The sequence below is a fragment of the Balaenoptera acutorostrata genome, chromosome 6 (genome assembly GCF_949987535.1).
Source record: "Balaenoptera acutorostrata chromosome 6, mBalAcu1.1, whole genome shotgun sequence".
Classification (NCBI taxonomy): Eukaryota; Metazoa; Chordata; class Mammalia; order Artiodactyla; family Balaenopteridae; genus Balaenoptera; species Balaenoptera acutorostrata.
The window spans coordinates 38160536-38184730 of NC_080069.1; the positions used below are offsets into that span (position 1 = coordinate 38160536).

General features: G+C 37.3%; 1 protein-coding gene across 10 annotated transcripts in view; it reads right to left on the reverse strand.

Annotated features, from left to right (window-relative positions):
* The window catches only part of AOPEP (aminopeptidase O (putative)), a 370314-nt gene that overhangs the window by 308866 nt on the left and 37253 nt on the right, over nucleotides 1-24195 (reverse strand). For all 10 annotated transcript variants that reach the window (XR_009008562.1, XM_057547855.1, XM_057547852.1 and 7 more), the window contains exon 2: nucleotides 1500-2412. Coding sequence is in view for 9 of the 10 variants with exons in the window: in XM_057547855.1 (XP_057403838.1) it covers nucleotides 1500-2275 (776 nt within the window). In the remaining variant the exon portion in view is untranslated. The remainder of the gene's footprint in view (nucleotides 1-1499; nucleotides 2413-24195) is intronic.

Consider the following 24195-nt stretch of genomic DNA (forward strand, 5'->3'; position numbering starts at 1 on the left):
CAGTGTAATTCACAAGTCTAAACTCTTTCTTTGTAGTAAGCACTGAGAAGAAAGCCATGTTTGAGGCCATTACTGAGTATTTCTTCTAAATACTGTCGATAGTTTCTTCTTCCCCGTTATTCTAATTCAAAAATGAAATATCTGAGAGTATAAAATCTAGAATTTCCTAGTTAAATATTCAGAGACAGTATATTGTCAAATCTTATTGAACAGCCCATCTTCAATAATTTCAAAAAAATTTGAAGATACAGTAGGAACACCTATTTCTTTCCCTCATAGACTCCCAAGAATATCAAATAAGTTATTCTATAGATAAGTCACTATGCTTTTGTACTGATGTAAATTTGCACCACCCCTGCACTATCCCAAAGGCCGCCTCAGACTCCAGCAGAAATGACAGGAAGCAAACTCATTCTGAGCAGGGAGGGAGACCAGAGCAGGAGGTTAAGTTTAGAGGCAAGGAACGGGATAATGAGAGCTCAAAGTCAAAGTGATGCTTTAAAAAATATAATCTAAAAGGTTTTTTGGGGGGTGAGTTGGGGGAGAGATGTAAGCAATTTACCGAGACCACTGCCTCCATTAAGGGAGTCCAATGCTATAAAAGAAGGCGCTGAAAAACAAGCTCACAGAGATGAACACTCCTCCAACCAAGATCTGCTATAATTATTGTATTGCTTTGCAGTACATTAGCACAAAGAAATAGGTAGAATAATGAGGAATCAATAAAGTTTGATTTGAAAATTCTCAAATTCTAAAAACCCCGAACAACTGTTAGAGGACGGGCAAGAAGAAAAGAACAAATGACTGCCTAAATACCCGCCCTCTGAACATCGATGCTTCATCAATTCCTTCTCCCCACACAAAAAATCAGCAGTCTCCTTGGTGTCAGATACCCAGAATCACGGTCAAAGAGGCAAGTGTGGACTCAGCAGGACTGACTGTCACACTCCTCAGAACCAGATCTTTCCAGTGTTTGAGGGTTCATATTACATAATAACTGACAAAGTCCAGGGAGGCATTGCTGCCAAGAGACAGGTACAGTAAGAAAGCCACAAAGCAGAGCTGGCTTTATTTGGAAGCACTTTGCCAGGCTTCACACCAACCCAACTTGGCAGCTATGTAATCCCTCAGGGGGAATATGAAGGAACTTTGAGAAAGTGTTTGCTCAAAGATACATATCGTTTCCATCTACAGTACCGGAAGATGCCAGCAGAGATCTCAACAGAGAGCTAGGCTCGGCATTTAACCATTAAACCTGACTTTCAGTCTCCTAACTCAGAAATACAGGGGCTTAATAAAGTAATCTTTTCATCCTGACTTAAGGGAAGTAATCCTATTAAGAGTTCAGCATGCCTGGGAATTTACCTGCTTCACTGTGGGTCGAAGGATTTAAGGTTAGATGGGTAATGCCACAATAAAGAGGAGTGTCTTTACTAAGACTCATCTCCCAGTGTGTAAGATTAATGGGCAGGGGACTGCAGAGGGCCCAGATAACCTACCTGCCACTCTGGTCTGAGGTCCATGTAACTGATCGCCCCTGGGGTTTGGTTGTGTACCGTATCCTTATGGCATGAGGAAAGTCAGTAGCTGTCTGAGCCCCTGTCTTCCTGATCTGTAAGCTCCAAGTGTCAATGTCAAACAGGAGTTCCCCACAACCAGGAGCCTGGCTGCAGCGAGCGTAATAGTCTAACTGCTCCCTCCAACGATCTGCAGGCAGAGCCACGAGTTCACGTACAATCTGATTCCTGAGCTTGGGAGACCTTGTAAATTTTTCAATACCTGGCACAGCAGCAACATCCACCTCCTCAACCTTTAACACAGATAAATCACAGCAGTCCAACACTAGCAAAAAATCCTCACTCCCATGATTCCCTGTGTCACAGCAGTACTTTGAGCTAGAAATCCCAGAAGCCTGTTCCTGGTTGTCATGGTTACCATCTTTACCAGAAGTATCTTTTTCACCTTTACCACAGATTACAAAATCATTATATCCCATTTTAGATGAGACGGTCCTTGTATTTGTCACAGGAATATGGCAGGGTTCAGCTGTCCTAAATTTGCAGGCTTCGTTTGACTCTGATGGGTAGGTTTCCTCGGTGGAACTACTCTGTTTCTTGAATTTATTTCCAGACTCGAAGAAAAGCACTATGGTGCCCTCAATGATTTGACTTTCGAAATCCACATCTAAATCCAGTACATAGTGCTTCACAAGTATGTGGCTGGTGTTGGCCATGAGAGGCAGGTCATCTCGGGAAGGATCCAGCTTTATGTCCATGGTATAGGTGTTGTTCGAGAACTTTGTTAAAATCTCAGAAGGGGCTTCCTGTCAGTCCCAATCTTCCAGAGTCATAAATGGCTGCTTACCAAAAAACACCTGATGTCACAAATTAGGGTTCCACAACTTTCAGTCCCCTGGTAAAGAAGAAAAACACAATCACACAAAATTCCAAACAAGACCCTTTGCTCCTGCAACTGCTGCTTCTGCAAGTTGACTACCTCCTTAAATAATTCCCCAATGTAGTAGAAGCTCATGGCTAGAAGGCAGACTAATCTTTTTGACTGACATCAAAGAAGACTACATTATGGGTTTCTAAAAATATTTCAATTATCAATGGAATGAAAGGGGCCTCCACAAAACCAGAAGAATCATGTTCCTAACTAGAACAGTCTTTGTTTCGGAAAAGAGCAATTGTTAGGCAAAAGTGTAACATCACTGTACCTCTTGTTTTAAAAGATATTAAATGTATCACTTCTAATTTTGTGCACCAAAAGAAAAGTGATTGTTTCTCTACTGTGATTCTAAGTAACAAATGTGAATGAAGGCTAAATGGTCTCATATGTTTTATTCTTTGAGAGTAATCATTTAATACATACAATGTAACTCCAGGGATTATTGTACTTTTCACATTAGGACTGCTCTCATATCAGCACTTCCAGTAAATTACAGGAAAATGAGCCAATTTACCAAGAGTGCATTCTAAGTATTCCTTTGAGATTGTTCATGGAGATTTTTCAAATTTATAGTTAAATACTCAAGGTATATCATTACATCTTAATAGCTAAAAGCCCATTAACATTCTGGATAATAGCCTTCTTGTGGCAAATGAAAAGGTCTTCTCATCTGAAAAAAAAAAAAAGTATGCAAATGCCTATAAAAGGAAGGAGAGAAATTAAAACGTAGAAACAGATGTTGTAATAAAATGCCCAAGTTCTTCGTAAAAGTTCTGAATCAAAATGTAGTCCTATTTTATAACAGCAATCCAGCTAAAAGAAAAATTATTTGAAATTATTTCAGTCCCTGTTGTGTACCTAATTTCTTTCAGCATATTTTTTTTTAACCAAAAGTGAAAAAAAAATGGCAGGGGAAAAGAAACAAAAACTCTGACAGAGTAGATTTATTTAAAATCACTTTTGTATTTCTAAATATCAAGAGGAATTCTTTTCTCAACAGCAAAACAACATTACTTGCTTGACTTTTCAAGTAAAATTGAGCCCTCCCTTTTTATTGTTTAACTCCTCCTCATTTCCCTTTTAACTTTTTCTGCCAATCTCCTAGACTCTTATTTCCTTTCCTTCTAGAATCTCATTCCAACAATCAAAACTATTGAATTTTCATTTTCTACCTCTGCACAGGCTATTTCCTCATCAAAATCTCACCTATCCTTAAAAGAAGCTGGCTTCCTGCAGCCTTGTACAATCTGGTTTCAGGCTATTTTTTCCAGTCATGGAGACCACACTCCCTTTGAATCCTTGTCCTCTAGTCAAAGGGCCTGCTCAGCACACTGCTCCCTAAAGATGACCTGACATCTTGCCTCCATGCTTTTTGGAGGCAAGTAGTGTGCCGTACCTGGAGTGCTCCTGGCTCCCACCTCCCATATCCACCTGCCAAATTCTATTCTCCCTCCACACAGTTCAAGTCCAATTGCCTCCTGAAATCCTTCCCTGCTCCCTACTCTCCCTCCCACATCCCCACCAAACTGTATGTGGTAATACACACTTTGACTTTAAGAATGATAGGAATTGAGAGAAATCAGGGATGTAAAAGAATAGTCTGAGATTACTTTAAAGAGAAGCTGGCACTCACTTTAATCCTAGAAAAGTCAATGGGCAAAGGGAATAAGCCAGGGTATTTTCTTTTCTGCATGAGAACAATTGAACCTGTCACATAATGAATAATAAACTACAATAAAGCTATTGGCTATATCTATGTAATTAGAAACAACTGATGTTAAAACTTCATCCTGCTGGTGTTTGGAGCTGCTGTAATGCAGTATTTTGTTGATTGGGCTATTAAAAATTTTTTTTAATTAAAAAAAATAAAACTGAATACACACACGAGGAAGAGCCTGAATCAATTAAGACAAGGGTTAACTTTGTGGTTGTCTAAACTATCAAATTTGAAAAAGAATGCTATAGTATTTCTAATAATATAGATAAAACCATTTATTGTCTAACCCTAATAGATTCCTTCATTTACTTATGAAAGTTAATATAATTTAATGAAATATATTCTATAGAGTAGTCTTCGTCACTTCTGTCCCTGGTGGCTGTCCCTAGGCTGCCTTAGAGCCCTGCCCATCCAAGACTGTTAATGTCACTTTGTTTGTCAACCTAACTGGAAATCTTTTTGCCCTCTTCAGTAGATTTTTTTTTTTTAAATTGAAGTCTAGCTGATGAACAATATTATATAAGCTACAGGTATACAATTCAGTGATTCACAACTTTTAAAGGTTATACTCCATTTATAGTTATTATAAAATATTGGCTATATTCCCTGTGTTGTATAATATATCATTGTAGCTTATTTTATACATAATTGTTTGTACCTCTTAATCCCCTACCCTTATGTTGCCCCTCCTCCTTCCCTCTCCCCACTGATAACCACTAATTTGTTCTCTGTATCTGTGAGCCTGCTTCTTTTTTGTTATATTCACTCGTTTGTAGAATTTTTCAGATTCCACATATAAGTGATATCATACAGTATTTGTCTTTCTCTGTCTGATGTATTTCACTTAGAATAATACCGTCGAAGTCCACCCATGTTGTTACAAAAGGCAAGATTTTCATTCCTTTCTATGGCTGCATAGTATTCCATTGTATATGTATACCACATCTTCTTTATCTGTTCATGGACATACACGTGGCTTCTGTATCTTGGTAAGTGTAAGTAATGTTGCTAAGAACACTGGGGTGCATGAATCTTTTCCAATTAGCGCTGTTGTTGTTGTTTTTTGAATATATACCCAGGAGTGGAATTGCTGGGTCATATGGTAGTTTTATTTTCAGTTTTTTGAGAAACTTACATACTGTTTTCCACAGTGGCTGCAACAATTTACATTCCAACAACAATGTACGAGGGTCTCCTTTTCTTCACATCCCCTCCAACATTTGTTATTTGTGTTTTTTTTGATGACAGCCATTCTGACAGGTGTGAAGTGATATCTCATTGTGGTTTTGATTTGCATTTCCCTGACGATGAGTGATGTTGAGGATCTTTTCATGTACCTGTTGCCCATCTGCATTTCCTCTTTGGATAAATGTCTATTCAGGTCTTCTGCCCATTTTCTAATCAGGTTGTTTGTTTGTTTTTTGTTGTTGTTGTTGTTGTTGGTTTTTTGTTTTTGGGGGGTTTTTTGATGTTGAACTGTATGAGCTGTTTATATATTTTGGATATTAACCCCTTATCAGTCACATCATTTGCAAATATTTTCTCCCATTTAGTAGGTTTAGTAGGTTGTCTTTTTGTTTTTGTTTTTTTTCCTTTGCCGTACAGAAGCTTTTAAGTTTAATTAGGTCCCATTTATTTATTTGTGCGTCTATTTCCTTTGTTTAGGAGATAGAGCCAAAAGAACATTGCTGTGATTTATGTCAGACTGTTCTGCCTGTGTTTTCCTCTGGGAGTTTTATGGTTTTGGGTCTTACGTTTAGGTTCTTAATCCATTTTGAGTTTATTTTTGTGTACAGTGTTAGAGAATGTTCTGATTTCATTCTTTCACATGTAGCTGTCCAGTTTTCCCAGAACCATTTATTGAAGAGACTTTCTTTTCTCCCTTGTATATTCTTGCCTCTTTTGTTGTAGACTAGTGACTTTATTTCTGGGCATTCTATCCTGCTGCATTTGTCTATATTCTGTTTTTGTGCCAATACCATTCTGTTTTGATTACTGTAGCTTTGTAGTATAGTCTGATGTCAGAGAGTGTGATTCCTCCAGCTCTACTCTTCTTTCTCAAGATTGTTTTGGCTATTCGGGGTATTTCGTGTTTCCATACAAATTAAAAATTTTTTTGTTCTAGGTCTGTGAAAAATACCATTGGTATTTTGATAGGGATTGCATTGAACCTGTAGATTGCCTTGGATAGTATGGTCATTTTAACAATATTGATTCTTCCAATCCAAGAACATGGTATAGCTTTCCATCTGTTTGTGTCATCTTCAGTTTCTTTCATCAGCATCTTATAGTTTTCAGAGTACAGGTCTTTTGCCTCCTTAGGTAAGTTTATTCCTAGGTATTTTATTATTTTTGATGTTATGGTAAAGGGGATTGTTTCCTTTATTTCTCTTTCTGATAGTTGTTAGTGTATAGAAATGCAACAGATTTCTGTATATTAATTTTATATCCTGCAACTTTACTGAATTCATTGATGAGTTCTAGTAGTTTTCTGGCATCTTTAGGATTTTCTACAAATAGTATCATGTCATCTGCAAATAGTGACAGTTTTATTTCTTCTTTTCCAATTTGGATTCTTTTTTTTTTTTAATTTTTATTTATTTATGGCTGTGTTGGGTCTTCGCCTCTGTGCGAGGGCTTCCTCCAGTTGTGGCAAGCAGGGGCCACTCCTCATCGCGGTGCGCGGGCCTCTCATCATCACGGCCTCTCTCGGTGCGGAGCACAGGCTCCAGACGCGCAGGCTCAGCAGCTGTGGCTCATGCGCCTAGTCGCTCCGCGGCATGTGGGATCTTCCCAGACCAGGGCTCGAACCTGTGTCCCCTGCATTGGCAGGCAGACTCTCAACCACTGCGCTACCAGGGAAGCCCTGGATTCTTTTTATTTCTTTTTCTTCTCTGATTGCTGGGGCTAGGGCTTCCAATAATATGATGAATAAAACATGACAAGGGCATCCGTGTCTTGTTCCTGATCTCAGAGGAAATGCTTTCAGCTTTTCACTGTTGAGTATGATGTTAGCTGTGGGTAGGTCCTATATGGTCTTTATTATGTTGAGGTATGTTCCCTCTATGCCCACTTTCTGGAAAGTTTTTATCATAAATGGATGTTGAATTTTGTCAAAAGCTTTTCTGCATCTATCAAGATGATCATCTGGTTTTTTTTCTTCAATTAGGTAATGTGGTGTATCACATTGATTAATTTGCAGATATAGAAAAATCCTTACATCTCTGGGATAAATCCCACTTCGTCACTGTGTATGATCCTTTTAATGTATTGTTGGATTCAGTTTGCAAATATTTTGTTGAGGATTTCTGCATCTAGGTTCATCAGTGATATTGGCCTGTAATTTTCTTTTTTTGTGATATCTTTATCTGGTATTTTATCTGGTATTAGGATAATGCTGGTCCCATAGAATGCATTTAGAAGTGTTCCTTCCTCCACAATATTTTGGAATATTCGGAGAAGGATAGGTGTTAACTCTTCTCTAAATGTTTGGTAGAATTCACCTGTGAAGCCATCTGGTCCTGGACTTTTGCTTGTTGGAATTTTTTAAATTACTGACTCGATTTCATTACTGGTAATTGTTCTGTTCATATTTTCTGTTTCTTCCAGTTCAATCTTAGGAGATTGTACATTTCTAAGAATTTGTCCATTTCTTCTAGGTAGTCCAGTTTTCACAGTAGAGTTGTTCACAGTAGTCTCTCATGATCCTTCATATTTCTGTGGTGTTGGTTGTAACTTCATTTGCATTTCTGGTTTTATTGATCTGAGCCCTCTCCCTTTTTTCTTGATGAGTCTAGCTAAAGGTTTATCAATTTTGTTTATCTTTTCAAAGAACCAGCTTTTAGTTTCATTGATCTTTTCTATTGTTTTAGTTTCTATTTCCTTTATTTCTGCTCTCATCTTCATTTCTTTCCTTCTACTATCTTTGGGTTTTGTATATTCTTCTTTCTCTAGTTCCTTTAGGTATAGGGTTAGGGGTTTTTTGGTTTTTTTTTTTTTTCCTATAAGTTATGATAATGTTTTACTTTATTTCTTTTTTCCCAGCTTCATTGTGATATAATTCACCTATATTTTATTTTTTTCCATTCTTTTTTTTTGAAGTATAATTGATTTACAATGTTGTGTTAATTTCTGCCATACAGCAAAGTGATTCAGTTATACATATATATACATTTTTATATTCTTTTCTATTATGGTGTATCATAGGATATTGAATATAATTCTCTTGAACTATATTGAATATAGTGCTACACAGTAAGACCTTGTTGTTTATCCATTCTATATATAAAAGCTTTCATCTGCTATAGGGCTAGGTTGTTTGAGATTTTTCTTGTTTCCTGCAGTAAGCCTGTATTGCTATAAACTTCCCTTTTAGAACTGCTTTTGCTGCATCCCATAGGTTTTGGATAGTCAGGTATTCATTCTCATTTGTCTCCAGGTACTTTCTGATTTCCTCTTTGATTTCTTCAGTGAGCCACTGGTTGTTTAGTAGCATATATATAAAATTGTTTTAACTTGCTGATCTGTTAATTTCAAATGCATTTTAACAACCCAACAGTTGTACTCTCCTCCCGTCATGATTACCATTTTTGATATCATATTTTACATCTAATTGTTTTGTGTCTCCCCTAACTGCTTATTGTGGATATAGATTATTTTACTACTTTTGTCTTCTAACCTTCCTACTAGCTTTGCACATGGATGATTTCCTACCTTTATGTTTGCCTTTACTGATGAGCTTTTTCATTTTGTAATTTTACTTGTTTCTAGCTGTGGCCTTTTCTTTCTCACCTAGAGAAGCTCCTTTAACATTTGTTGTAAAGCTGGTTTGGTGGTGCTGAATCCTTTTAGATTCTGCTTGTCTGTAAATCTTTTGATCTCTCCATCAAATCTGAATGACAGCCTTGCTGGGTAGAGTATTCTTGGTTGTAGGTTTTTCCCTTTCATCACTTTAAATATATCATGCCACTCTCTTCTGGCCTGCAGAGTTCCTGCTGAAAAGTCAGCTGATATCCTCATGCGAGTTCCCTTGCATGCTATTTGTTGCTTCTCCCTTGCTACTTTTAATATTCTCTATTTTTAATTTTTGTCATTTTAATGACTATGTGTCTTGGTGTGTTCCCCTTTGGGTTAATCCTGTAGGGGACTCTCCGCACTTCCTGGACTTGGATGACTGCTTCCTTTCTCAGGTTAGGGAAGTCTTCAGCTATTACATCTTCAAATATGTTCTCAGCCTCTTTCTCTCTCTCTTTTCCTTCTGAGACTCCTATAATGCAAATATTAGTGCACTTGATGTTGTCCCATAGGTCTCTTAAACTGTCTTCATTTCTGTTTTTTTCTTTTTTCTTTTGTCTGTTCAATGTCAGTGATTTCCTCTACTCTGTCTTCCATCTTGCTGATCCCTTCCTCTGTATCATTTAGTCTACTGTTGACTCCTCTGGTATATTTTTCATTTCAGTTATTGTATTCTTCATCTCTGTTTGGTTGTTCTTTATAACTCTTTGTTAAAAACTTCTAACTTCTTGCTCTGTGCATACATTCTTCTCCCAAGTTCTTTGATCATTTTTATGATCATTACCCTGAACTCTTTCTCAGGTAGATTGTCTATCTCCACTTCACTTAGTTCTTCTTCTGGGGTTTTATCTTGTTCCTTCATCTGGAACATGTTCCTCTGATGCCTCATTTTGCCTAAGTTGCTACCTGTATTTTTATTTATCTGGTAGGTTAATTATGTTTCCTGACCCCAAAGAAGTGGCCTTCTGTAGGAGAAGTCCTATGTGTCCCAGCAGTGCACTCCCCTCTCATCATCCAAGCTATATGTTCTAGGGGTTTCCCCTATGAGGCCTGTGTGGGTCCTTCTGTTGTGGTAGGCTGACTATGTGGGTGGTCTGGTGGTCTTGGTTGGCCCCTAATCCACTTGGTTGCCAGGCCCTGCCTTGTGCGGAGGCTTCTGGCTGCTGGTTGGCTGGGCCTGGTCATGAAGCAGCTGACTGCAGAACCCCAGGGGGCCTCGGGGCTAATGCTGGCTCACAGGTGGGCAGAGTCAGGGTCCAGAAGACCCCAGGGCTGTTGTCTACCCACTGGTGGGTGAAGCCAGGTTCTGGGGTTAGTGCTGGACTACTGGCTCACAGAGCTGGGTCCTGGAGTCTGGCTACAGGGCCCAGGGATCCCACAGCTTGTGTCAGATCACTGGTGGGGAGGGGCTGGTTCCTGACACAGTTGGGTACAGTATCCAGGATGTCCCAAAGCTTGTGTTTGCCTGCCAATGGGCAGGAACAGGGCCCAGCTGGCCCCAGGGCAGGGTCTGGCCTGCTGTAGGCAGGCTGGGTCCATAGGCTGTGGGATCATAGTTTTCTTATACCTGGTGACTGCCCCCTGGAGCATGGAGCTGGGTCCTGGCCCTCTGGTGGGCAGGATCATGCCTAGGAGCATGTCTAGAGGTGGCTGTGGGCTCAGGAAGTCTTTAGGCAGCCCATCTGCTGAGGGGTGGGGCTTGTTCCTACCCAGTTCATTTCTTGGCCTGAGACATCCCTACACAGGTGCTAACGAACAGTTGGGTGGAGCCAGGTCTTAGAGCTAATGAGCTAGAGGGAGGGTTCCACAATGGTGCCTACCAGCACCAGTGTCCACATAGTAGCAGCTCCCCAGAATGGCTGCCACCAGTGTCTATGTCCCTAGGGTGAGCCACAGCTGACCCCCGCCTCTCTGAGAGACTCTCCAAGACCACAGGTAGGTCTGATCCAGGTTCCTATCAAATTACTGCTTCTGCCCTGGGTCCCAGAGAATATGAGATTTGTGTGTGTGCTTTAAGAATAAAGTCTCTGTTTCCCACTAGTCCTTTGGGACTCCAGAAATTAAGTCCCACTGGCCTTCAAAGACAAATGCTCTGGGGGCTTGTCTTCCTGGTGCAGGACCCCCAAGCTGGGGAGCCCAACGTGGGGCTCAGAACACTCACTCCTGTGGAGGCACTATAATTATTCTCTGGTTTGTGGGTATGGAAGTTGATTATATTGTGAATCCGCCCCTCCTACCCATTTCATTGTGGGTCCTTCTTTATGTCTTTAGTTGTAGAAGATCTTTTCTGGTAGGTTCTGGTCTTGTTCACTGATGGCTGTTCTTAAAATAGTTGTGATTTTGGTGTGGTTGTGAGAGAGGGTGAGCTCAGGGTCTTTCTACTCCGCCATCTTGGTCCCCATCTCTAAACCTCTTTCAGTGGATTCTTGAGTATACTCCATATAGAGGCAATTATAAATCTTTTCTCCTTTTAACTTTCCAAGTCCATGCCTGATGACTCATTCTTAGCTGATTATTTGGTGTCCTACCTGACTGAGATGATTTTGAATCCCTGAAACTCCACCATACCTCAAGGATTTCTAGTTCTTCACAATTAGTGCCACCTCCTGATTCAGAGGAAACATATTGCCTTCTCCAGATTCAGAGGAAACAATAATCCCTTCTCACCAAAGCCAATTTTTTCCCCCTGCATCCCAGCTTTTGGAGTCTGAGAGAGCCAAATGAACAGCACTCTTCTTGCACATCCAAATTCTGAACATACTGGGAAATAAGATGAGGATATGGCAGAGGGAGACCAAAATATCACATTATTGATAAAGCCTAAGCTGGAGAATATGACTTGGCATGGGAGCCATATGTATCTCAAAGCATTATGTTGTACACCTTAAAGTAATACAATGTTATGTGTCAATTATATCTCAATGAAACTGGAAAGAAAACAAACAAGCAAAAACTATGTTTGGTCCTGTTGTCCATTTTAACTAGTCTACTTTACTGAATTCTCAAGCTGAAAAATTCCTTAGGGCTCACTTCCAACACTCTAGTTTTACAAATGAAGACAATGAGGTCCAGAGAGGTAAAGCAATTTGCCCAAGGTCAATTTCTGAGGCTCTTCCACTTGCTGATACTTTTCCTTGAAATTCTCATCCTCATGACCATTTCCTTCATATTGTCTGAGTCATAAATCAAATGCTAAGACTCTCTTCCATATCGCCACTCTATCGTTTTTATCTTCTTTCAGTTGTGTGGACTAGAATCAATTCAGAGTATAATAGCTTTGGAGAAAAAAGGAGAATTTTTAAGCAAGCCCAGAAGATTCAAAAGATCACCATCACCTTTGCATGGTTTCTAACCTAAGTTATGTATAATGTGTAAGTCTATTAAAACTTGTTTCTTATTACACCTATATCCTGTTTGCCTTGGATTCATGGATGATCTAAATATTTTTCTCTGCAAGTACATTAACTCTCACTGACATCAATCAGGGTCACAGTCTCATGTTTAGGGAAGAACTGAACTGACTGGTTGCAAATGCATATATCTGGCCACCTTGAAAGGCCTCTCTCAGCAAATAGTAACCATATTTCTAAGCAGTTCGTTGACTTCAGCACTTTTTGCTATTATTGTGCTCCAATTTTAAATGCCAGCCCATCTCACTAAAGCATTTTTCCATTCTCCATCATAAGCCATAACATGTAAAATTCCTCCCTTTATCAAACCCAATGATTAGTTTCCAGTGGCTAACCACTGCTACCTCTAAAATAAGTGTACTATGTGGTGTGTGTTTTAAATGCTTAAATGATTGTTTCAGCAACACCATTAAAGGCTTTGAAAGATTTAATGTACAGCAATATTTTTCTTAAGAAAGGTGGGGGGGGGGGGTGACGGGGGTAAGTGGAAGAGGATTAAATACTAAACAGAGCTATGGCATGGCAAAGAAACTGCCTTGTCACCTTTAATCACCCAAACAGAAATGAGCAAATTTACAAATGTGTGAAACAGCTTCCATTCTGGAACCCTCCAAAGAAAATAATTTCATTCTCCTTTCAAGCTACAAAGTCCTCTGTATCACTCTCATGGCCCTGAACTTATCCTACCTCGTTTTATAGTTACCTTCATCTTCCAAAGGTCTATAACTTGGGACTCCTAATTCATCTCTGTGTTCATGACCATGTTAAGTAGAATACCCTGTACACAGTAGGTTCTCAATAAATATCTGTGGAATTTGACATCTGAGGGCATTTGTGATTTCAATGTCTAGTTATTTACAGAACAGGGATTCTGGTTTGCATAGGTTCTAGAAGAAAGTTATTGCTTAAACATCTTCTTCCAGACAGCTCTCATTTCTTCTTCTCATCATACACCTGTACTTCTTTCTGCCACATCTCTTTTCTTGTAAGCAACTCAAGGGAAAAGGAGAGAGTTTTGCATATATGCTTATTACATAGCATTGAGCATACTGGGAATAGTTACAAAATATTTAATTCTACAGATTACTTGTTCAGAGGAAGACAGTTGTCTTCTATTGCAAGTGTGTTCATTCTTTAGGATACAGTGATTGCTCTTAATGACAGTAATTAGGTTACTGAAGTATACTGTTTCTGGGCATACTTCCTCAGATAGTCAATGCAGATAGGAATATAGCTTATTGATGTAAAATTTGATGATTTCAGAATTAGAAGGAATCTTAGAAGTGCAAATGTATTATGTTTAGAAATGTCACACTAACATATTATTTTGTAACTTATTTCTCTCACTCAATAGTTGTAAAATATAGCCATGAAAATGCAAATAAATATAGCTTATTTAATTGCTATACATTGTCCTGATATGAATATTCCACAATTTAAAAAAAAATTTATTTGGTTGCACCAGGTCTTAGTTGCAGCAGGCAGACTCCTTAGTTGCGGCTCATGGGCTCCTTAGTTGTGTCATGCGAACTCTTAGTTGCAGCATGCATGTGGGATCTAGTTCTCTGACCAGGGATCAAACCCAGGCCCCCTGCATTGGGAGTGAGGAGTCTTAACCACTGTGCCACCAGGGAAGTCCCTGAATAGTCCACAATTTATCCATACATTTCCCTACTGATAGAAATTTCAGTTCTTTCAAATTTTTCATTATCACAATATTGCAATGAACATCCTTGTACATGTCTCCTGGTACACATGTGCAAGTGTTTCCTGGGTAAAACACCTAGAATTCCATTTTGCTTAATATTAATATTGTCACACCTGCTTTTTTTTTTTTTTTTCCTGATATACTGATATATCTTCTCTATCCATTTATTTTTATTTTTAACTTCTTTGGGTTGTTTTGCCTTGGGTATCTTTTTTAACCAACATTGGGCTGTATTTTTTTAAATATATAGTCATTTTAGATAACTGAAATTAATTTTATTTACATTTATCATGATTATGTTATAAGAGCACTAATCTCAACCAACTTATTTTGTGCTTTCTATTTACCATGAATTTCTTTGCTTCTTAGCTTTTACTTTTCTACTTTTTGTTGATTCTGAATTCTTTTTTTTTCCCTCTACTGTTTCATACCTTATACAATCTATTTCTTTTCTTGAAAATGCCTACTTAAAGTCAATCTCTGAAAAATACAAGGACCATAGAAAGTCTTATCATGAGTCCTTCCTCTTCCCTACTCTATACCAGCTTCCATATTATTGTTGCTAATATCTTAGCATCATTGTTTTCAACAACCTTCATCCAACTTAGGAAAAAGTCAGTACTTATTTGTTCACAAGCTTCCTTGCTCATGATGGATTCATACATTTCAATCCTTCTTTCAGGGTTCAATTTTATTACAGTTACTACTGCTACATGACAAATTAACCCAAAATTTTATAGCTTCAAACAGCAAGATTTTATTATATTCTTTATAAATATAAAATATATTTATTATACACCTTATATATATTACTCAGATAGGGCATTCTTCTGAATCTTATGAATTTGACTATGGCACTCAGTTGAGAATGGGCATGTCTGGGAGGTCTGATGATCAGAGTGGCTACACAAAACCTAACATGGAAATCTCAGAATAGTCAGAAAACTTATATGGTACCTGGCAGCCTCCAGAGCAAGTGTCCCAAAGAACCAGTTGAAAGCTGAATGACCTTTTCTGATCTAGCCTCAAAGGTCAAGGCTTTGTGGAAGTGGTATCACTTCCACCACGTGCTACTGGTTTCAAAAGAGAGTCATATGGCCAGTCCAGATTCAAGAAGAGGGAATTCAACTCCACCTCTGGTTAGGTAACATTGGAGAAGAGCATGTGAGATGGTAGATATTGTTATGACCCCTTTTGGAAAATACAATTTGCCACAGTTTCCTTTTTACTTAAGTATATCTTTAGTAACTCTTTCAGGAGGAATCTGGGAGTAGTAAACTCTTTCAAAACTTGTATGTTTGAAAATGTCTTTAATACATCCTCACTATTAAATGATCATTTAAGTGTAGACTTTTAGGCTGACAGTTATTTTCACTTAGCACTTTGAATATATATTACTCTACTATATTCTGACATCTTTTTGCTGATAAGAAGTTTCTAATCAATTTGCATTTCTTGATATGTATTGTTTTTTCTCCCTAGTAGCTTTTATATTCTTTCATTATCTTTGAGCTTCTACAGTTTCATTCAATGTGACTAAATGTGGATTTATTTTTATTTGGCTTGCTCAAGATACAGTGTGCTCCTTCAGTTGAAGGACTCCCGAATTCTTTCCATGTCTAGCCCTGAATAGACAGCAGATTTCCTTGCCTCTCTGTTGGGACAGTGTAACGGAATTTTCTTTCTCCACTGAATGTAGGGATCTCCCCCGTATGGCTTCTGGCTTTATGCAAATAATTCAGTTTTAGTTCTCCACATGTACTGAGTCCATGGCTGGGTACCACTTGCTTGGTGGAGATCAAGTCTCCCTTACACCCCCACACTTAGCTATTAAGGCCTATACCTATTCCTCTGTGAGAGCCTCTTAGATTAGGCTCCTATTCATATACTAACTTTACATTTCTTCTCCATTTTGGTCAACTAAGATAACCCTTTCTTGGTTTTGAATTTGCGTGTGTGTGTGTGTGTAGCCATGTGTATGTTGTTATATTTTACCCAGCATTTCTAAATACCTGATATTGGGAGGGGGATTTCCTTTTAACTCAGTTGATCATATGGACCATAAAGCCATGAACCCTGCTATATCACTTAAATAGTCCATACCCACAAGTCCTTTGGCTCAAGAAATTTTCATGAAGGACATGCTTCACTGAATAATTTTATAAGGACCATAGCTATAGATACCCATTCATCATCACAGAAGCCTGGAGAGATGATTAAAGATTAAGAGGATAATGTGTGAAATTAAGAGATTAATATTAAGAGATAATATGTGCAAAGAAAGAAGCCAAGATGCAGAGAAAGCTGGATTATATTATTCATTCATTCAACAAATACGTGGAATCAACTTCAATTTTCCCTTTGTCTAGTAACTCTCTCGCTCTCCCCACCATGTCCTCAAGGAAAACTTTCCTGACCTCACTGATTAAGTCAAATTCCCCTATTATTAAATCTCACAGCACTGTGTACTTTGCAGCACAAAAAAAGTTTTAGCTTTACATCTGTTTTTGTAATTATTTAATTAATATTATTCTTCCTCTTAAATGAAGGGGAGTGCCCCTTCTGGTAATAGTGGAATAGCTTATATCAGACCAATCCTCCCATTGACAACACTTATAAACTCTAGACAACAACAAAAAAAATCTAAAGGCACATGGGAATAAGCAAAAAGCTCACAGAAACTGTAGGTAGTTGACACCTGGGAGAAGAGAATGGCACTGAGTTTCCTGTTTTACAGTTTTTCATCTAACAGTAGGCCCTACTTGGTGCTAGGTAGAGCAGCTAAAATTCAGACTGAAATCTGCAATTTCAATGGCTGAAGAATCGGAGGACAGAGTTCAGAACTGACTCAGCAGCTAGAAAGTAAAGAAGGAAAACTTCAGGAAGGATGAGAACCTCATATTCTACATATAAACTGCCCAATTTTCTAACTGACCCCATGTTTGGGGCAAACCAAACAGTCCCCTTATGCTAAATAAACAGAACTAAACAGAGATTTTTACTGCTGCCTAATGCAGGGAAGGTAAAATCAGAAGTTTGAGTTCAGCCAAGTTAACTGCCTGCTAAAATAAAACATTTAGTACTGCTTAGAGGAACATAAGGAACCCAGAGTTTCTATAAAATATCAACACAATGTCCAAGATAAAACCGGAAGTTATTAGGCATAAAAGAAACAAGAACATAAGACCCGTATTCAAAGAAAAAGCAATCAAGGGAAACTGACTTGAGTGGACCAAAATATTAGAATTAGCAGGCAAGGACCTTAAAGCAGCTATTAGTATTATAATTAAGAACATAAATGCTGTAATAAATGAACTAAAAGGAAAACTGAGCAGAGATAAACAAAACTAGACTAACCAAGAAAAAAAGACAGAAAGTTCAAATAAATAAAATCAAAAATGAAAGAGGAAAAGTTACAGCTGATACCACAGAAATACAAAAGAACATAGGAGAGTACAATGAACAATTATATGCCAACAAACTGGACAACATAGAAAAGAATAAATTCCTAGAAACATACAGTCTTCCAACACTGAATCATAAAGAAATAAAAAATCTTGAATAGATCAATTACTAGTAAGGCAACTGAATCGGTATCAAAAACCTCCCAACAAACGAAAGTCCAGGACCAGATGGCTTCAGTGGTGAATTCTACCAAACACTCAAAGAAGATTTAATCATATCCTTCTCAAACGGTTCCAAAAAACTGAAGAGGAGGGAATACTTCCAAATTCATTTTTTGAGGCCATCATTACCCTCATACCAAAACCAGACAAGGACACCACAAAAAGAAAAGAAAAGAAAAGAAAATTACAGGCCAATATCCCCAATGAACAAAGATGCAAAAATCCTCAACAAAGTATTAGTAACCTAAGTCCAACAATACATTAAAAAGATCCTGCACTATGATCAAGTGGGATTTATTCCAGAGATCCAAGGATGGTTCAACACAGCAAATCATCAAAGGGATACCTTACATTAACAAAATTAAAGATAAAAATCATAGGCTCATCTCAATAGATGCAGAAAAAGCATCTGACAAAACTGAACATCCATTTAGGATAAAAACTCTCAACAAAATGAGAACAGAGGGAACATACCTCAACATAATAAAGGCCATATAGGACAAACCCACATCTAACAACATACTGAACAATGAAAAGCTGAAAGCTGTTTTTCTAAGATCAGGAACAATACAAGGATGCCTACTCTTGCAACTTTTATTCAACTTAGTATTGGAAGTCCTAGCCATGGCAATTAAGCAAGAAAATAATAAAAGCCATCCAAATAAGAAAGGAAGAAGTAAAACCATCACTATTTGCAGATGACATACTCTATGTACAGAAAACCCAAAAGACTCCACCAAAAAACTCTTAGAAGTACAAACGAACTTGATAAAGTTGCAGGATACAAAATTAATATACAGAAATCTGTGGCATTTCTATACAGCAGTAACAAAATATCAGAAAGAGAAGTTAAGAACACAGTCCCATTTACAATTGCATCAAAAAGAAAAAAATATCTTGGAATAAATTTAACCAAACATCATTCTCAATGGTGAAAAACTGAAAGCATTTCCTCTAAGATCAGGAATGAGACAAGGATGTCTACTCTCACCACTATTATTCAGCATAGTTTTGGAAGTCCTAGCCATGGCAATCAGAGAAGAAAAAGAAATAAAAGGAATAAAAACTGGAAAAGAAGAAGTAAAACTGTCACTGTTTGCAGATGACATGATACTATACATAGAGAATCCTAAAAATGCCACCAGAAAACTACTAGAGCTAATCAATAAATTTGGTAAAGTGGCAGGATACAAAATTAATGCACAGAAATCTCTTGCATTCCTATATACTAATGATGAAAAATCTGAAAGAGAAATTATGGAAACACTTCCATTTACCATTGCAACAAAAAGAATAAAATACCTAGGAATAAATCTACCTAGGGAGACAAAAGACCTGTATGCAGAAAACTATAAGACACTGATGAAAGAAATTAAAGATGATACCAACAGATGGAGAGATATACCATGTTCTTGGATTGGAAGAATCAATACTGTGAAAATGACTCTACTACCCAAAGCAATCTACAGATTCAATGCAATCCCTATCAATTTACCAATGGCATTTTTTATGGAACTAGAACAAATCATCTTAAAGTTTGTATGGAGACACAAAAGACCCCGAAGAGCCAAAGCAGTCTTGAGGGAAAAAAACGGAGCTGGAGGAATCAGACTCCCTGACTTCAGACTATACTACAAAGCTACAATAATCAAGACAATATGGTACTGACACAAAAACAGAAACATAGATCAATGGAACAAGATAGAACGCCCAGAGATAAACCCACGCACATATGGTCAACTAATCTATGACAAAGGAGGCAAAGATATACAATGGCGAAAAGACAGTCTCTTCAATAAGTGGTGCTGGGAAAACTGGACAGCTACATGTAAAAGAATGAAATTAGAACACTCCCTAACACCATACACACAAATAAGCTCAAAATGAATTAGAGACCTAAATGTAAGACCGGACACTATAAAACTCTTAGAGGAAAACATAGGAAGAACACTCTTTGACATCAATCACAGCAAGATCTTTTTTGATCCACCTCCTAGAGTAATGGAAACAAAAACAAAAATAAACAAATGGGACCTAATGAAACTTCAAAGCTTTTGCACAGCAAAGGAAACCATAAACAAGACGAAAAGACAATGCTCAGAATGGGAGAAAATATTTGCAAACGAATCAATGGACAAAGGATTAATCTCCAAAATATATAAACAGCTCATGCAGCTCAATATTAAAGAAACAAACAACCCAATCCAAAAATGGGTAGAAGACCTAAACAGACATTTCTCCAAAGAAGACATACAGACGGCCACGAAGCACATGAAAAGCTGCTCAACATCACTAATTATTAGAGAAATGCAAATCAAAACTACAATAAGGTATCACCTCACACCAGTTAGAATGGGCATCATCAGAAAATCTACAAACAACAAATGCTGGAGAGGGTGTGGAGAAAAGGGAACCCTCTTGCACTGTTGGTGGGAATGTAAATTGATACAGCCACTATGGAGAACTGTATGGAGGTTCCTTAAAAAACTAAAAATAGAATTACCATATGATCCAGCAATCCCACTACTGGGTATATACCCAGAGAAAACCATAATTCAAAAAGACACATGCACCCCAATGTTCATTGCAGCACTATTTACAACAGCCAGGTCATAGAAGCAACCTAAATGCTCATAGACAGATGAATGGATAAAGAAGTTGTGGTACATATATACAATGGAATATTACTCAGCCATAAAAAGGAACGAAATTGAGTCATTTGTTGAGACGTGGATGGATCTAGAGACTGTCATACAGAGTGAAGTAAGTCAGAAAGAGAAAAACAAATATCGTATATTAACGTATGTATGTGGAACCTAGAAAAATGGTACAGATGAACTGGTTTGCAGGGCAGAAGTTGAGACACAGATGTAGAGAACAAACATATGGACACCAAGGGGGGAAAACCACGGTGGGGTGGGGATGGTGGTGTGCTGAATTGGGCGATTGGGACTGACATGTATACACTGATGTGTATAAAATTAATGACTAATAAGAACCTGCAGTATAAAACAAACAAACAAACAAAAAAAAACAACTAATACGAAACTTTCTTTGGGTTATTTGTATGGAAATATGTTAATATAAATGTTTCAGACATTACATGAAATTTCTAAAAATCTTATATGTTCTGGTATAATGTTATAAGTCATAATTCTAGTTATTACTTTAAAATGTATATCTCAGAAATAACTAAATTTCCTTGTCAATTGCATTATTATGAACTTTCATCAAATCTTTAACTGTGGTCATTTTTAAGTCTTTTGTCATTTACAGAGAGTTCTGAGTGTACTCTGATGCTTTTGCAAAAATGTTCCTATAAAAGGGTTTCATCTTCAAGGAATTCATGGAAAAGACTCTGACAAGTACAGGTTTCTGGTAACGGACTATACTGCTGAACTGAATGAATAAGCATTTTCAGAACTCTAATGGAAAACTGATGAATTCATAAAAGTGCTAACAAAAGATCAAGATGAAAAAAAAATTAATTACATGGGACTGAGTGAACTGATGAGGATGAGTATAATTTTTGTGACCTTCTGTTTGAATAAAAAAAAAATCCCACAAGGACTCAGAGGCAAAAAATATACAAATCAATTTTCACTGCAAAGTAAAGGAGCTGTTACAGTTGAGGATTACTGGACTGAATGTCAATATTATGACATAGTATGAGTGTGTTTCATGTTTGGTAATTGCAATCATTGTTGCTCTTGTTGTGGTCATCCATTTACAATGCTTGGTGTCAGTTTATTTATCTCTTGTAAAAATAAAATACAGTGTGTGGGTGTGTGTGAAAAAAAAATTAAAAGATATACCAAGTTGCTGTCTTAAAATTTTAAACTAATTTATTTTTATCAGTAATATATTACAACCTTCTCCCTATATCCCTTCCAGAAATTGTGTTTACTACTATTTTTATTTTTGCCAGTTAAAGTATAAATATATGGCTGACTACTGCTGAGTTTATGCTCATTGGCTATTTGTATTTGCTCTTCTGTGAATTACCTACTTAAGTTTTTCCCCCGTCTGTTAGGTTCTAAGTTTTTCTGGTAACTTTGTAAGACCTAGTTCTGTATTTTAGATATTTTCTATCATCTGTATTGCAAATGTCTTTTCCCAAATTTGTACTTTGTTCATTGACATTATTTATATTCTTTTCCATATAATTAAAAAAAAAAAGAAGGTGAAAAACCTAAACACTGGAAACTATAAGACACTTATTAAAGAAATTGAAGACATAAACAAATGGAAAGATAGTCCACGCTCATGGACTGAAATAATTAATACTGTTAAAATGCCCATACCACCCAAAGCAATCTAAAAATTCAATGCAATCCCTATCAGAATTACACTTTTCACAGAACTAGAACAAATAATTCTAAAATTTGTATGGAACCACAAAAGACCCTTAACAGTCAAAGCAATCTTGAGAAAAAAGAACAAAGCTGGATGTATCATGCTCCCTATTTCAAACTATACTACAAAGCTACAGTAATCAAAATAGTATAATACTGGCATAAAAAGAGACACATAGATCAATGGAACAGAATGGAGAACCCAGAAATAAACCCACAGGTATACTAATTTATAACAAAGGAGCCAAGAATATACAACATACATACAATACAAAAGTATTGAAAATACTTTTCAATAAATGGTATTAGGAAAACTGGACAGCCACATGCAAAAGAATGAAACTGGACCACTACCTTATACCATACACAAAAATTAACTTGAAGCAGATTATAGACTTGAATGTAAACTGAGAAACCACAGAACTCCTAAGAGAAAACACAGGTGGTAAGCTCCTTCACATCACTCTTCTATATGTGTGTGTGTGTGTGTGTGTGCGTGTGTGCGTGTGTGCGTGTGTGTGTGTGTGTCTGCGTGCACGCATGTGTGTGTGTGTATTTGGATCTGACTCCAAAGGCAATGGCAACAAAAGCAAAAATAAACAAATGTGACTATACCAAACTAAAAAGCTCTGCACAGCAAAGGAAACCATCAGCAAAACAAAAAGCAAAACAACCTACTGAATGAAGAAGTTATTTGCAAATCATATATCCAATAAATGGCTAATATCCAAAATATATAAAGAACTCATCTAACTCAATAACAACAAAAAAAAGATTAAAAACTGGACAGAGCATCTAAATAGACATTTTTCCAAAGAAGACATACAGATGGCTAACAGGCACATGGAAAGATGTTCAACATCAATCATCAGGGAAATCCAAATCAAAACCACAATGAGATATCATCTTACACTTGTCAGAATGACTATTATCAAAAAGACAGGAAATAACAAGTGTTGGAGAGGTTGTGGAGAGGTGGGATCCCTCCTACACTATTGGGGGGAATGTAAATTAGTTCAGCCACTGTGGAAAACAGTATGCAAGTTCTTCAAAAACTTAAAAATAGAACCAGGTACTCCATTTCTGGGTATAACAAAGAAAACAAAAATACTAATTTGAAGAGATATATGCACCCACTACATTCATTGCAACATTACCTATGTTAGCCAAGATACGGGAACAACCTAAGTGCCCACTGATGGATAAATGGATAGAGAAGATGTGAGTTATATATACATAATGTAATACTACTCAGCCATAAAAAAGAAGGAAATCTTGCCATTTTCAACAATATGGATGGACCTTGAGGGTATTATGCTAAGTGAAACAAGTGAGTCAGAGAAAGACCAATACTGTATGATTTCACTTATCTGTGGAATCTAAAAACCAAAACAAAGGAACAAACAAAACTAAATTGAACTAATAGATACAAAGAACAGATGGGTAGTTTATCAGTGGGGAAGGGGTTTGGGGGTGGATGAAAAGGGGATCAACTGTATGGTGACAGATGGTAACCAGAATTTTTGTGATGATCACTTTGTAGTGTATACAAATATCAAATTATTATAGTGTATACCTGAAACTAATATACAGTTGACCCTTGAACAAAGCAGAGTTAGGGGCGCCAACCCCCTGTGCAGTTGAAAATCTGTGTATAACTTATAATCAGCACTTCATATACATGGTTCTGCATCAGCAGATAACAACCATGGATCATGTAGTACTGTAGTTCGTATTTATTGAAAAAAATCTGCATGTAAGTGTACCTGCAGTTCAAACCCATGTTGTTTAACGGTCAACTGTAATGTTATATACCAATTTTACCTCAATAAAGTATTTAAAAAATAATGAAGAGTGAGAACAACCAGCACCCAGATCGTGGTTTCTAAATACCTTTTCCAATAACAGGAACCAGGCCTCCTTGGAGAAAGGGCTGACTCTAGTACTGGGACAGGGAAAACATAAGATGAGCCTGGAGCATCATATAGGCCCAAAAGTAAGGAAGTTTAAAAAAAAAAAAAAAAGGAAGGGGCATCTAAAAAGGACATAGGAACCAACTGAAAGAGCTTCCAATGGCCAAAGCTGGAACAATCTGAGCAAGATAATAAATAGTGATAGTACTGGATTAGAACCC